The following is a 15,891-nucleotide window of genomic DNA, read 5'->3' on the forward strand; positions in this document are numbered from 1 at the left end:
CACAATAAAGACTGAAGGTTGCCAGAATGTGATGATTTTCTTCAGATAATATAATAAATCAAAGGGGCTTTTGACTTGAGGAATTTGCTGTATCTCAAACACAACCTTGTTGTTCAAATCTTAGACAGTCTTATTAATTAAAAAAAAAAAAAAAAAAAAAAAAAAAAAAAAAAAAAAAAAAAAAAAAAAAACCAGAGCCAGATATTGGGATAAAACCTGAAAGATCAGAGAAGCAGAGCAAGCCACAGCCACCACCTATTACTTCACCATCTCCACGAATCCTCTGACTTAAATCCTCTAAGTCTTTACCCGAAACGGTCTCAGGTGAACTGCCTTAGCTTCTGTCTCCTCACACCTTATCTACCGTTCTCCACCCAACTGTGTCACTTCCTGGGATTAGAGGTGTGTGTGTTTCTCAGTACTGGGATTAAAGTTGTGTGCCACCACTGCCTGGTTCTGTTTCCAGTGTGGCCTTGAACTCACAGAGATCTAGACAGATTTCTGCCTCCTGGGTGATAGGATTAAGGTTGTGTGCCACCAGGGTCTGGCCTCTATGTCTAATCTAGTGGCTGGTTCTGTCCTCTGATCCTCAGGCAAGCTTTATTAGGGTATACAATGTATCATCACACAACCTTTGTGTATAGTCAATAAATATGCTTTTGAACATGGGTTTGGGGTTCAGTTCTCAGAAACTGTTCCTCCCTAAATTACATTCTGGGGTGACTCTCCTTTGAACAGCTCATGCAACACAGAACACCTGACAGGGGGAAGCTAAGATAGTGAGGGAGTGTAGAAGTTTGGGAAGGGGGGCCTACCTGGACCACTTATCAACTTCTGAAGGGTACAGAGTCTCTCCCCTTCCAAAGCTCAGCTTTCTGTCCTTTAGGTCAAGTTTCCAGGCTTTCTGTTATCCCCTATGAGTCACACACTCACTGTTGGTTGCAGACAGTATCCCCTCAAACTCCTAATCACTAAGGAAGAGATTCTCTCCTTCCTTGGCCTGGCAAGGTAACTTGGAACCTGGAGTCCCAGCTTTGCTCTTCTTCTTCTCCCTTCTATGAAGCAGCTAAGGGCCTCTTGAGTGTTTAGATCCAATTAAGCCTGTTATTACCATTTCTCTTGCATCTGAGAGGCACTCCTACAGAATCCTGCTCTTGCTTTTCCAGATCCTGACCAACTGTTTATACTGGATACATCTTTAAAATGGGGGAATGGCTCTAGGGGTTTTGAGAAAAAATGAGAGGGCCTACCTTTGTTCCTGTTGTTTATCTTTCCAAACAATCATTAGGGAATGGCAACCTCACACACAGGTGTAGCAGCAGCCTCCTTATTAGTTCAGGAGTGCTCTAAGTTCACCTATTGGTCACCCCCTCTCTGTCTTCTCACCACACTAGCTCAAGGACCTCTTATCATACAAGACCCTCTCTACTTTGTCCACTTTTAAGCTTCAACTTTTTCACGTCACCTTCCTAGAAAATCTTCATCTCTCCCTTGATTCCTGCCCTCCTCTCAACCCTGCTACACTCCTTCTCAAGGCCACTACCATCATTCATTCCTGCCTTAGAGTCACTTGAAATCCATAATTAGAAAAATCCACAAGTTTCTATTTCCCATGTCATGTCCCAATTTGATACTTGGTTCATAGATGGAAGTTCATCTCTTGGTTTCACCGGCTCCTCCCGAGCAAGAGACTATACCGTAATCTCCTCTAACCAGGTTATAGTCTTCCCCTTTACCACCAGGCCCGACTATTTAGATGGCTTTGAGAAATGCTTTTGCTGACAGGATTGCTAAGGAGATCAGCCAACATTCCTACTCTGCTTTCTCTGTTCTCCTCATGGCTCCTTCCTATATTATCTCCTACCTGCTCCCAGTCCCAATGACAGGCCCTAACTTCATCATAGAATTTAGCATCCCTGCCACCTGCTGTTATAGCAGCAAGAAGGCCACAAGCAGATTTTTCCCAGATGCTGCAGCTCCCTGGTCAGTCCATTCAAAACTAGAAAGTCTGCTTTCACCTGAACAACATTCTGGCTTTACAATAATTTAGGGTGCAAAAGATAGATATACTGCTTGCTGATGATGCAAATTTGAGAGCAGTAAAGAACAGTTTAATTACCTGAGTTTCTTAAGTAAAAAAAAAATCTTCAAAACTGAGGCTCAATTACCTACAAGTTTAAATTAATTTCAAGTGTAAAGAAAGTCTTGCCTTTTCTTAGAGCTAACAGGACAAGTTTTAATGAAAAAGCAAACTCAAAACTACTATGTGTTGTTACTGACTTAAAAATTGCTTCTTACTATTCCTTTATGCTTTATGATTTAAAAGTGACTTACTTTTTCAAGGACTACTCTCAATGTGCAAGTTGTATAAAGGTTGAAATGATTGAACTTTTCCAGGTGAAAAGAAAAATGGGTTTATACACATTGTGAGAATCTGAGGAAGTGATATAAAGTATGTGAAAATGAGATGTAAAGATGGCACACATGGTGTCAAAACTTCAAAGCTCTGCCGGGTGGTGGTGGCGAATGCCTTTGATCCCAGCACTTGGGAGGCAGAGCCAGGCAGATCTCAGTAAGTTTGAGGCTAGCCTGGGCTACAGAGTGAGTTCCAGGAAAGACTCAAAAGCTGCACAGAGAAAACCTGTCTAAAAAAAAAAACTTCAAAGTTCAAAATGTAACACATTAATAAATGGAGTTCTTGGAAGTTATTAACTTAGTCTTGATGACAGCTTTACACACTGATATTAAAGTTTATTTTAAATAAAATCATAGTCACAAGCTCAAAAACTTTAAATTTCCTTTGGTTGTTTTCTTCTCTAGATATAAATGTAAGAATGCTTCTCATTGTGCCACAACTATACGCAGTCCTTTCAAGGTGAGAATAATAGGGTGGAGGAAAGAGTATTCATGAATCTATGCCAGAACCATTGTTTTCATGGGATTCTTCATTAAGAAGACCAAATTCTAGTTACACCTGAAATGGCCTCAGTAGGAATATAAAATGGAGGAAGCCCTGTACTGTCTTGAGCTGTTACACCATCTTCTGGGGCTCAAGCTCCTCTTCCCCTTTGTTCTCTTTACTGCTAGGAAACTTCTGTCTCATTATAGATGAATGTTATTGCTTCTATCATGTTGGCATATTTTCAGGTCTTATTTTTACTGTATCTCAAAATGTGAGTCTACTCAAGCTGTTTTTAGACACTTATTATCTGTTTTCTCTACAATGAGGATTTCACTACATAAATTTCAAGCATACTCCCAAGAACTCCACCCCCCCCCAAGTCTTTAACTTTATTTTCTCTCTATAGTCGATATGTGTTCCAGCAGATTTCCACTCAGCTGGTAGACACTATCCAGGAATCAGCTTTGGCCTTGCAACTGCTCCTCTCCCTAGTCTCAGGTGGTCCTACAAAAGCTCTCAACATACTGAAAGACAAAGAAGGAGGCATTTGCCTCTTCCTCAGTAAAGAGTGTTTCTACTACATGAACCAGTCTGGCTAAGTGGAAGAGAGAACTAAAACTTACACAACTGGCTTACAAACTATAGCCTCTAGGAGCAGACTCCAAAGCTGGGCTCTTGGTCTTATCCTCTCTGAGGACTTTGCTTCTACCCTTCCTTGGGCCCACTGGTCTCTATCCTTTTCACAACAAAGATTGCCCCTTGTCTCTTCAGGTTCCTTCAGGGGAGAATTAATGAAATAACCCAATGGTCAGTAAACCAGATACTTCTGATGGAATTTCCTCAGGTCCTTTACCATTACCTGTCAGTTAGAGTGCCTGCTTTGGACCAGCATTCCAGAACTCCTTTCTCTCAAGCCTTCAATCAACAGGAAAAATACAGAGGACTATCATAACCATTATCATCAACAAAAGGCTGAAATTTTACGTCCAAAGAGCCCCATCCCCAAATGGAAATGCTGGAACTAAACAGAAGGACTTTGGCTGGATATCTGGATACCCAGTTAATGGGGAAAATGAGGCCTAAAGGCAGGTTTCTGCTTATTAGGAATCACCTTTAATCTGCCCAAAGGTCAACTGTACTGGGCAAAGTCATCTAGTTCCCTGTCAATCCAACAGTCTTTATCTGCACAAAGACCCCACCTAACCTGTTTATATTGGGATCTAATAACCATCAACTTAATGATAACCAGACAGGAATTATCATTTAGTTAAGACATCAATAATACGAGAGCCAATGGCAATTAGAAGAAGCAGAAGGGCCAAAGACCCTGTGATGGCTGACATCAGAGTTACTATCTAGAAGGAACCTGGAAATGAGAATAGGGAGCAGTTTTTTACTTCATCTCAGGTCCCCATCTTTTCATTGATTTTTTTTGAGTACAGCCAGATAATTTCTAATGATTCCTGAGTAATATAAAACCAGTATTTTTTTCTTAAACCTATACAATAACCTCTCTGTATTAAATAGAGCAAGTTGAGTGCCTTATCATAGTGTAGAATTACTTCAGCTAATGAATCTGCCTGTTGATAGATCTGGATATATTTGGTCTTTAACAGGTACTTTCCCTGGTATGCTGATAAGCACTGTATGTAGTTATTTTGTTCCCTATGTCAGGGAGTTTCCTTTTGATCTAACATTTCAGCCTGTTGTGGGACAAAGAGCAACATACTCTCTTTTGTAACCACTTCCTGAGGAAACCAGGAAGTTGTTGTCAGGGCCTAAAAAGACTGAAATGCTAGTCAAAGGCTGGGATGGAATAAGGCAGTGGTGCATCAGAAGCCTTCTGGTTTGCTGACTTAGCTGAAGAGATGGGGAACATTCACATTGGTTAGACTAGTCCACATTAACTTTCAGCAAGTTCAGGGTTCGAAGTCATTTGGAGCAGGTTGTAGTCAGCAGCTGATGTTTGAATGTCAGCCAAGTGGAAATCTGCTGAGACAGATATAGACTAGGGACAGAAGTGCTGTGGAACAATCCTTTCTACACTATGAATATATATTATTCTCATTTGTTAATAAAAACCTGACAGGCAGTTAGCTGGGTAGGAAGTTAGGCAGGAAAGCAAAACTGAGAATGATGGGAAGAAGTAGAACAGAGTCAGGAGAGGTACCAGCCAGCCACCAAACAAGCAGGACATATAAAAAAATGAGGTAACAAGCCATGAACCACATGGCAAAGCATAAATAGAAATATGAGTTAATTTAAGTGTAAGAGTTAGTTAGTAATAAGCCTGAGTTATTAGCTGAGCATTTATAAATAATATTAAGTCTCTGTGTGGTAATTTGGAAGCAGCTGCCAGGATGGAGAGTGGGCAGTCAGGACAGGAAAACGTTGCCAACACAAAGTTAAAATTTAGGAACTGAAAGGAAAGTCTTACATTTGGAATTTTTAGGCCTAGAGTTCTAGTAATTCAGAAAGGGGAGGAGTCCCAAGACCAGGAGAAAATGATCCCATCCTCGGGAACAGAGAGGTGAAGAAACTTAGGCTGTACTTATCTGGAGTCCTTTTGACCTCTGAAAAGTGGATCCAAGTCTTATAACTCTCTAGATTTTCTGAAGCTTACATGATATTTTCACATAAAAAAGACTTAAAAGTTTTAGATATATTAGCATTACCAATCTGTACTGAAATTCATATTGTAGACAAAGCAGGTAACAGGTGTTTGTAAATTATCTGGAGTAGATCCACACCTTTGAATCATAGCAAAAGCTATAGATATGGAATTTAAAAGCATGAAACTTTTTCTTCTGTCCAGAGAGTCAGATATAGATTGGACAGAAATGTCTTTAGCCCAATGAGAACCACTTTTAAATATATATATATATATATGAATGACAACCAAAGAAATCTAAAATCTTGAGCTTGTGACTGAACAGTAAACAGTCAGTGCTCTACCAGCTTATTGGAACTCCATTGATCAATCTTAAATAAAACCCCTAACTTTTGAAATCTTAATATAACAATAGGGGAAAGAAATCTGAAACTTTTCCCATACTTTAAATCACTTACTTATACCTTTACAACTTGCATTTATACAACTTAAATTATTTTCTGAGATCCTCAGAACTTACTTAAGCTTTCATGTCCTCAGATCTATATATATGTTAGACCCTCAGAACTTACATATACTCCCATAACCTCAGGCCTTTATATACTTTAGAACATTTTCTTAGACTCTCAAAACTTGCACAGACTTTAATACTTTTTCTTGTCATCTAGTCATTTACCAGAAACACAACAGTTACTACTGAAAACAGTCATTGCAAATCATATTCCTTTAATGGAATGTTACATCTGAAACCTGTTGTCTTTTAATATGAATCCTGCCCACAAGGCAAACCTGTCTATCTTTTCTCAACAGGATACCTAGTAGCTCTAGAAAAAGCAAGCCTTGGTTTTTACATATGAGATGAGCTAACAAGGTGGCTGCAACCTTGGGGAAGAACTGCTGCTGCTAAGCTGACAACGCTATAGTTAGCCTAGCCATCAATACCAACAGAGATCTGAGAAGGATAAATTATAACACAAAGTATAGTCCAAATGGTCCACATATCAATTAAAACGGCACAGACTAGTCCATTACCTAGATGGTCATTCCAGGCTCCTGTGGTCTCCATAGCATTGGGGGCAGAAGCACCAGAACAGCATCAGTCTTTGGTCACCAGGTCCAGATGAAGAGAGGTTTTCCTGTGGAGTAGAAACATGGGGGAGACTAATCTCACTTTGTCTAGGCAAAGTGGGGGCAATCCTTAGTTAAGAAGAGACATTCTCTAAGTCAGTGGTTCTCAACCTTCCCAATGCTTTGACCCTTCAATACAGTTCTCTGTGTTGTGGTGACCCCCAGCCACAAAATCATTCCCGTTGCTCTTTTGCAACTGCAATTTTCCCACTGTTGTGAATTGCAATGCAAACATCCAACATGCAGGTGGTCCTGTAAAAAAGTATTTTGACCAAATCTCGACCCTTTGGTTGAGAAGCTGCTCCAAATTCTTTGCCAGACTTCTTAGGTCATTGTCTTGCAGCATCATAAGATAGGAACATCCCAGTTTATGGCGTTTAGTATTTGGTGCTCATAGCTGTAGTATTAATGTTTAACCTTTTTATTGGTTTATATTTAAATTCAAATACTAATATTATAAAACACTTTATAAACTTAAATTGTCCCATAGCCTTATAAATTTAAATATTTTAAAGCTGTTCCTTTAAAAAAAAAAAATCTATCTTTTTTTTTTTTTTTTTGGTTTTTTGAAACAGGGTTTCTCTGTGTAGCTTTGTGCCTTTCCTGAAACTCACTTTGTAGACCAGGCTGGCCTTGAACTCACAGAGATCCGCCTGCCTCTTGCCTCCGGAGTGCTGCGATTAAAGGCATATACCACCACCACCCAGCCTAAAAAAATCTATATTTTTAATTTAAATTTTCTATAAAACTCAAAAATTTCCTCAAAAAGTATAAAATCTCTCAACAGTATGTTCCTGCAATATAAACAAATAAATTACTTTTTTCCTTCAAGAGAGAAGATACAGGGCACAAGCACAATCTTTACAAGGCAAAACCAAGCTACAACAATGCAAACAATTCTAAGCTCAATATCTGGGATTCATTCACAATCCTTTGGGTTTCCCCAAGGGGCCTGGATCACCTCTTTTGCCACACCCTTGGCAGCACATGCATAGCATCTAAGTCACATGACATCTGTTTTCTCCAACCCTAGCAAAGATGGCAACTAGCCAGGTGGCTGCCTAAAGATGGCAGGAAGCCATGTGTTATTTATATCCCAAAATTGAATCATACCACATGGTTCCTTTAAGATTACCTAGGTGTATATTTTTTTTACTATCAATTCCCACTATTACTCATTTTAAGTTAACTTTTTTTTCATATTTTTAACCAGATTTTTAACCATATCCAACAAAATCAACATAGATATTGAGGTACAGAGGTTCACATAAACCAAGTCTAATTTTTTTTTTTTTTTTTTTTTTGGCTCTTCTGCTCTGTTCTTTTTCCTGTCACTGTGTCAGGCAGCTCAGAATGACAAAGAACATAAAGGAAACTTTTAAATAAGCATGCCTGGGTCTAGAGAAGGGAGATCCTCAACGCAACTCTATAGCCAGCTTTCCAATAAAATAGAATAGCGTAAAACAACTTTAATGTCATCCACACCAAAAAGACATCTGAACACCTGCTAAGCCGAATCCTGTGACCAGAGAGCTCAGAGATAAATTCTGAGTCCCATCCATAAAGGCAGCCAGGTGGTGACTGGCGGCTGGCACACAGAAACAGCAAAAATATCTGACCCATATTTGTCTCAGCTCTGTGCTTGCAACAAAATTCACAGACACCCCAGAAAACACAGACAAAACTTTCCAAAAAGGCAGAGAGACACAATTTTCATGAGAATCAGACAGACAAAATGTTCAATGGGAAAGGGATGAAACTTTCCAAACAGAACCAGATGGGTGGGTGATGTCTCACTATATGCCCTGGATGGGAGAATATTGGGGTCCTGTTGAACTCCCTCCACATCCAAGTTAGGGATCTCACAAGACAGAACCAGACTATGACTCGCCAGAAGGCCTCTATAGATGCTTGCTGCTTTTCTCAGCATGGCAGTTTACTCTGATAGTCCACAAACTGAAGCAGTGTTGGAACCTTGGAACATCTCAAGGCACATGCCTCTTGAAGTGACCCCTCATCCTCAAAGTTCTGGAGTAAAGGCCCTTCTTTAGAATTTGGGTGAATGGGGGTGGTAGTGGCGCACGCCTTTAATCCCAGCACTCAGGAGGCAGAGGCAGGTGGATCTCTGTGAGTTCGAGGCCAGCCTGGGCTACTGAGTTCCAGGAAAGGCGCAAAGCTAAATAGAATTTGGGTGAATGGTCTGAATCTCACTGGGGGCCTCCAGAAAATGTTAATCCCACTGATGAAGAATAAGTCCACTACCACAGTTTAAAGCCAAATTTGAAGCAAGCTTTAATTAAATACTGGCCAGGTGGATGGGCTTCAGCCAGTCCATACCCAGTTTCCTGGGAAATGGCCCCAAATCAAGTTTTGCATTGGCTCAAGTATTTCCCATCAGGTCCAATCAGGTGCAAGCATACGTCCTAATATATCTCCAGCCTACATCCAATCAAGGGCAAGTGTACAAACCTCCTGACCACATGTGATCAAGCACATCCAGTGCAGATGTGTCCAACAAAGTTGTTTAGGGGAGCAAAAAGATGTAGCTTGTTATCTCCCATAAACAATAGCCTCCACATTTCAGGAACTATTTGTCCTCGGGCAAGGAGCTTGTAGATCAGAGGCATTTTTGTTGTTGTTGTTGTTGTTGTTGTTGTTTTTTGTTTCATGGATCTCTCAGCCACAGAAATGAAAACTTAAAATGTAACTTTGCCTCTCACACAGTCAGTCAGAAGTGCAGGTGTCCCAGATTTGTGGTCAGCATCTGAACTGGAACAGGGGTGGCTTTGTAGACTACGAAAGTTACAGTTGGGGTTGAATCATTGGATGTGACCTGGCTGGTAGACAATTGTTAGTATGAATACTATTAGTAAAATATTACTGTTATGTCTGAAGGAAAGCCCCAAACACCATAAAAGGACAGGCCCACTGAACTGATCCAAAATGACAGCTGAGGCTGGACTACAGGATTGCTGGCAGATGCTTTCAGCATCCCTCAGGAACATGTGAAACAGGTTCTGTCTTCCAGGAAGAGCCACTTTCCTATCTTCCCTTCCTCTGGTTCCCTATCGACATGTACCTATGGTGCATACCAAAGCCAGTGCTAGCCTCCAGACTCATCTGGTCTCTATTCACATCTCAAAACCCTTGCTAACATCCTGTCCTTCCTAACCTCTCTACCCTAAACTCCCAGGTTGCTCCACTTCACAGGCGTTTCTCCCCCAACGATGCATCCTCTTATAACCTGCATGCCCCCCTCTCACAACCACCCCTGGGCCCCAGGGCTTTCTCTCTTCTCTGGCCATGTCCACTCTGCCTCCTTTTCTCTGTGCTTTGGACACTTCCATATCCCCCTGGCTGTTCTCTTTCTCTTACTCAGTAAAAACCTCTTCCCCATTGAGGGAGCAGCCATTTTGGTGGTTTCTTTACTGCATCCTTGTTTACAGTTACCAGCTTGGTAAATTGTTTGGGTAGAAATGTTTATTCAAACTACTTGATTTAGTAAATTCAGTGAAGAAAAAACTCAAATGAGCTAATCACTCCTGATAAATTAATGAATGACCTGCCAATACTTGAAAAAAAAATTCCAAGTATTTTTGCTTATGGACATGTTACAGGCCAGATAAGTCCTCTTTTAGTAGGGAATGGAAAAAGCCCAACAAGAGTAAAGTCCCATGTAGACTGAAGTTTCTTGGTCCCACCCAGTCCCACCCAGGCGGCAGTTGATTTTTTAAAGTAATCACTCTGAGGCTTAACATTAATTACAAACTGTTTGGTCTATGGCTCAGGCTTATTGCTAGCTAGCTATTACATATTAAATTAACCCATTTCTTTTTTTCTTTTTTTTTTTTTGCGTGTGCTTTATAAAAGCGCTTTATTTGAAGAAATATTACAACATATAAAAACTACATAAAATCTGGCTTGCCACCTGCACAGTGGCGATCTGATAAAATACAGAATTAAAAGCAAAAATCTTTCAAGATTCAAATTGCACAAAGCACTGTACAGCTCAGTCACAAAGCAAACGTCACACAAACAGCTTAGTGTCAACCATGGCCACAGACACTGCACAACATTTCAAATGATGGGGCTCAACCGGTTAAAAACACAGTATCTGTGGGCCTGGGGCTCTGGGAGAGAGCAGAGCTAGTCGTCGTCGCAGTCTCATTTACCTGAACTGCAGCTGTGGCCATCTCCTGAGCTTTGGCCAACATACAGAGCTTGATCTCCAGGCCAATGGCTTTGGCCAGCGGTGGCGGCACAGCATTACCCACCTGCCGGTGTCTGTCCAAGACGTCGCCGAAGAGCCGGTAGGTGTCCGGAAAGCCCTGCGAGCGGGCACACTCCCGCACGCTCACCAACCGGTGCTGCTCTGGATGGAGCACACGGCCCTGCTTCGCCATGGGCTCAGGGTTGGTGATAGTGATGCCAAAGAAGCCATCCTACTCCAGGCGCCCGTAGAGGCCGGCCCAGTGGTTTTGCCGGTTCCCAGTATGCGGCAGGCACCAGGGGATGAGGGTGTTGAACTGCTTGGCATTGGTGTCGCATTCCCTACCAGGTATTGCACAGGGACAGACCCCACGCTTGGCGCCAGTGCTGCTGTAGCCATTCTTCACGTCATGATACTCATAGCGCAGCTTATTGGTCCAAGTGCCATTTGTCAGCTGCACTTCTATATTGGGCAGGTCACGCCAATCTGATCCTGGGAACGTTGGAATGTTCCGTTTGCGGGCAACCGCCAATGGTCTCATATTCTTGCAGATATGGTCCCTGAGGATGGGCTGGTAGTGTGAGCCCCGCACCTGCCTCTGGAACCAGGAATGTGGCTCTCCTTCGTAGGAGATCTCAAGGGCCGATGCTCCATTTTGGATCTCAGGGAGGTCACACATGGTATCCCGCACCGTGATGGGTCGGAAGGGGCCTGAAGTCCGCCTGGTAATGTTGCTAACATACTTCTGTTTATCCACTATAACGCTCAGCTGGCAGGCACGGGGTTCAAACGCATGCAGAGGCTCTGGAAACAGAGGCAGCTTCTCTCCTGGGGCTGCAGCCAAAATGATGGCCCGCTTCCGTTTCTGGGCCACACCATACTGTCCAGCCTGCAGCACACCAAAGGTGCATTGGTAGCCCATGCGGACTAGGCAGCGCAGTGTGAGCTTTAGCACCATGGAGTATTTGAAGGACACGAAGTTCCTGACATTCTCCAAAAGGAAGAAACGCGGCCTGTAGTAGTCACAGTAGCTGAGGAAGGAGACCACTAGCGAGTTTTTGAACGTGGAGTACGAATTGAAGGTGAAACGGTTCATGCCGCTGAAACCCTGGCAGGGTGGTCCACCACACAGCATCTCCACATCGCCCTTCTTGGGGAGTTTCTGGCCGTAGGAGTTGGTCTCCTCGCCAGCCATGATCTGCTTAAGCAGCACATTGCAGTCCTCTGTGAACACCATGGAGCCAGGGTTGTTCAGCCGGAATGCCTGGGCTTCCGCGTCCACCGAGTCAATGGCCCACAGTGTCTCTGCGATGCCGGCTTGGTGTAATCCTTTTGATAACCCTCCACAGCCAGAAAACACATCCAGGGTCCGCAGCTTAGGCAATTGGATGGTTGTGTCGGGCTCTCTGGGCTCTGACACCTGACACTGTGCCTCCCCTTTTCCTTTTCCCTTCCCTTTGTTCCCAGGGTTGCGGGTGTGATCGGGAGGGTCTTCGAAGCTTTTGCTCTTTGCATTGTAGGCCTCCACGAAGTAGAAGCGGTCAGGGCCCCCCTGTGAGTAATCATCAATGCTCTCAGGCAGGTCTTCCCCGTACTCCACAGTGCAGAGGCCTTGCACGTCACTGAAGTCCACCACAGCTTCCTCGTCACTCCAGTACAGCAGGTTGATGTCTAAATTGTAGTAGTTCACTGGGGTAGATTTGTGGGTGTTCTCAGGCCTGTAGAACTTGTTGACCCTGATCTTGATGTCTGCCTCATTAACCTTGCCATTTTCCTTGCCAAAATGAATTGCTTTTATCCGACCGATGCGATAGGGCTCCAGAGCATCCAGGTTGCTCTCTTTGATGTACTCTGAACACTTCTTGCGGTAATGCTCAGGGTACAGTTTCTCATCCACATGCTTCTTCCTTGAGTGTTTCAAGAGAATAGCCCGCTTGATGTTGAAGGTAAAGGCCCCAGGAGGCAGGTACACACTGTCACCTACTCGGTAGACAACACCATTCTTGGTGATAGAACTGCAGTAGATCCAGCCATCCACCTCATCAAGTTGCTCTAGGACCTTAGGCATTTCTTTATGTCTCAGCTCACCCAGTCGGATACAAGAGAGACAGAACTGATGTTTGTTCTCCTCTGTCGGCTGGGTCTTGGGAGGGGATTCAAATCTTGCATGTTTCTTGTTGTACCAGAACTGGTAGAAATAGGTCTTTTCATCATCCTTAGCTTCTGGCAGCATGGTCTCAGGATCCATGCCTCCCTCCTTGGCCCAGTTTTCCGAGGGCGCCCTGTAGACGACCTTGACCTTGCTGTGGATGTAGGAAAGCTCCATGTCTTCATAGTGGTCCTCCAGGAACAGCTCCAGGGGGTTGGAGAGGTTTCCAAGGACTGTGTCTGTCCCAGCACAGAACCAGTGTGCATGGAACATCTCCCTGCCCTCGTCTTCCCACAGTACCGTGACCCTGGCTAGATACAGTGGCATGGAGGAATCCTCGGGAAGGACAGAGATGCAGTCCCCCACCTCCAGTGGCTCTCCATCGATGCAAATTAACCCATTTCTATTAATCTGTGTATCATCACATGTCTTATAGTTTACCTGTGTTCTAGTATATCTTGCTCCCCTCCTCCCTGATAACTCAAAGTGTCTCCCTTGACTGTGCCTTTCTTCTCCCTGTATCTCTCTTGGATTTCCTGCCTGGCTATATCCTGTGTTACCATAGGCCAAATAGCTTCTTTGTTAACCAACAGTAGCAACACATATTCACATCCTACAGAAAGACCATCCCACAGCAGTCTTGAGTGAATGTGTATGTTGAAATAAACTGGCTATGTCAAAGACTCCAGAGTCCCAGACTCATTGAGAAATGGTAAAGTCTTCCCTCGGGTGAGGTTCAAAGGCATGGCAAAACTTTCCTTGGGAACTGAATATTGACAGTGTATACCAAGTATGTCCACCATTATGTCTCTCCTCTGGATATTTATATTGCCTGCAGGCTGTACCCCTACAGTCATTGTTCTATCTAGATTATATCAACCTGCCTCCTTGATCCAGCTGTATACCATAAACCCTTTTTTATCTGTGTTGGGTAATAGCCTCAGGTCATGAGGAATGGAGTCAGGCTGTACTGGGCAAGAAAGAATGGCCATAAAGAATAGCTTAGTCCAAACCTGACCTTGAAACAATAAGCCCTGCATCAAAAACAACCTACCTAGCTCCCAATCAAACCACAAAAACATAGCTGTAACTTCCTGTGTAGCTATCTATGTGTATTTACATGTCCCTCAGCCCCCCTAAATGTGCCCAAACTTCATCCCACAGATAGACTGTGGCCCCTCTCTGTTCCAATATGTTAGTCTTAGCCGGGTGAGATTGAAACTTTCTGTTTCTCTGTCTCGTTTTTCTTACAGCATGTAATAATACCACCTCTTTGTCTAGTTTTATTCAATAAGCTATTTCTCTGTTCTACCCTGTATAAGAAACACACTGAGCTGCTGGGATGCTCTGACTTGATTCCAGATTTCTATCTCTATTACCTTTTTCTTATTTCCTTGCCACATTAGTCTGGTCCCTACTCTTTCTCTGATGTTTCTTCTTTATCTTCTACATATCTCATAGTTTCTCTTGAAGAGAATTTTTTCTTTTAATTCTCATGCCTACAATATGTAAACCTGTCCTAAAGTCCTTTCAGCCTTAAAACCAAAAAAAATCTCAGTTCATCCTGAGTCTAGGTTGTTTAAAGGAATTCCTCAGGCCATTAACGATAACCAAATCTAAATATATCTGTGTCCCCTTGCCAATATTCCTGGGGATTTATGCTAAAACACATCTTCAAGAATTGTTGGTGAATTTCTCTGTTGGTTATTTTACTAGTCGATCCTGTTAAACATGAGTATGGTAGTTTGAATAAAAATGGCCCCCATAGGTTCATAGATTTGAATATTTGGTCAACTGGGAGTAGTGCTATTAGGAGGTATGGCCTTGTTAGAAAAGTGTGCCCATGGAGGAAACATGTTACTGAGCATGGACTTCGAGATTTCAAATGCTCAAGCCAGAACAGTCTCTCTCTTTTCCTGCTGCATGTGGGTTAAGATACAGAACTTTCAGCTCCTTCTCCAGCACCATGTCTGCCTCCATGTCACCATGCTTCCCACCATGATGACAGTGGACTAAACCTTTGAGTCTCTTAAGTAAGCCCCAGTTAAATGTTTTCCTTTTTAAGAGTTATGTTGGTCATGATGTTTTTGTTTTTGTTTACCACAATAGAACACTAAGACAACAGGCTCTGTGTTCCTCTGCTTCTGTCTTTCTAATAAGAAACCCACTACATGTTTGAGTGCAAATGACACCAAATATAGACACTTCCTAGACTAGTCAATACTCTGCTCCTGCGTCATATGTAGCGACATCCCATTTTGGGGGGGAATATCTTCATAAAACCTGATTTCCTCCCTCACCTTCCATGTAACTGGCTGATATAGAAATAGTCTAAAGAGACCACTTGTGTCTCTCAGTATGACCATCAGACTGTTGAAAGAATGGGTCCTAAGGCTATGAGAGTTTTCCCAGCAATTTCATGCTGAGAGAGGGAAAGGGTATGTAATCAGCAAGAACATCTATTATTCCAGCATGCTGGGGCCTGCCATCCCACACAAAGACCAAATGGCAATGACCCTGAAAGAAGCTCACAGGCTTCTTTTAAGCACAGCCAAGGGGAGTTCCTAGGACAGTTAGGTCATCTCAGATATGATTGGTGTAAGCAAATGGCAATCTTATTAGTATGTTCTAATTAGCTAGGGCTAGTCAGGGGCTGGTTAAGACTACAGCTTTTCCATTTTAGGGCAAGCTGGCATGAGTCCCAGGCCCTGTCCTCATTTGGTTATTACTGTGAGTTCTTGTGGAGGTTGGCTGGCCTAGTGCATGCTGACCGTGGGGCCTGGCTCAGGCCTGGTATGCACTATCTCCCTCTTCCCTGCTATTAGGTGCATTGAAGATTGATTGTCCTTTGTTTGTGGCTTTCTCAGGAACTGCTTGTTCAGTCTCAGGAA

The 15,891-nt window shown here is 42.9% G+C and overlaps 1 protein-coding gene across 1 annotated transcript in view; it reads right to left on the reverse strand.

Annotated features, from left to right (window-relative positions):
* Positions 1-10,686: 10,686 nt before the first annotated feature.
* Positions 10,687-15,891, reverse strand: part of LOC114692727 (DNA (cytosine-5)-methyltransferase 1-like) — a 41,211-nt gene continuing 36,006 nt past the window's right edge. The window contains 1 exon segment of the mRNA XM_028868642.2: positions 10,687-13,411. Within this exon segment, the coding sequence (XP_028724475.1) occupies positions 10,733-13,411 (2,679 nt within the window). The 3' untranslated portion in view covers positions 10,687-10,732.

The sequence above is a fragment of the Peromyscus leucopus genome, chromosome 4 (assembly GCF_004664715.2).
Source record: "Peromyscus leucopus breed LL Stock chromosome 4, UCI_PerLeu_2.1, whole genome shotgun sequence".
NCBI classification, from domain to species: Eukaryota; Metazoa; Chordata; class Mammalia; order Rodentia; family Cricetidae; genus Peromyscus; species Peromyscus leucopus.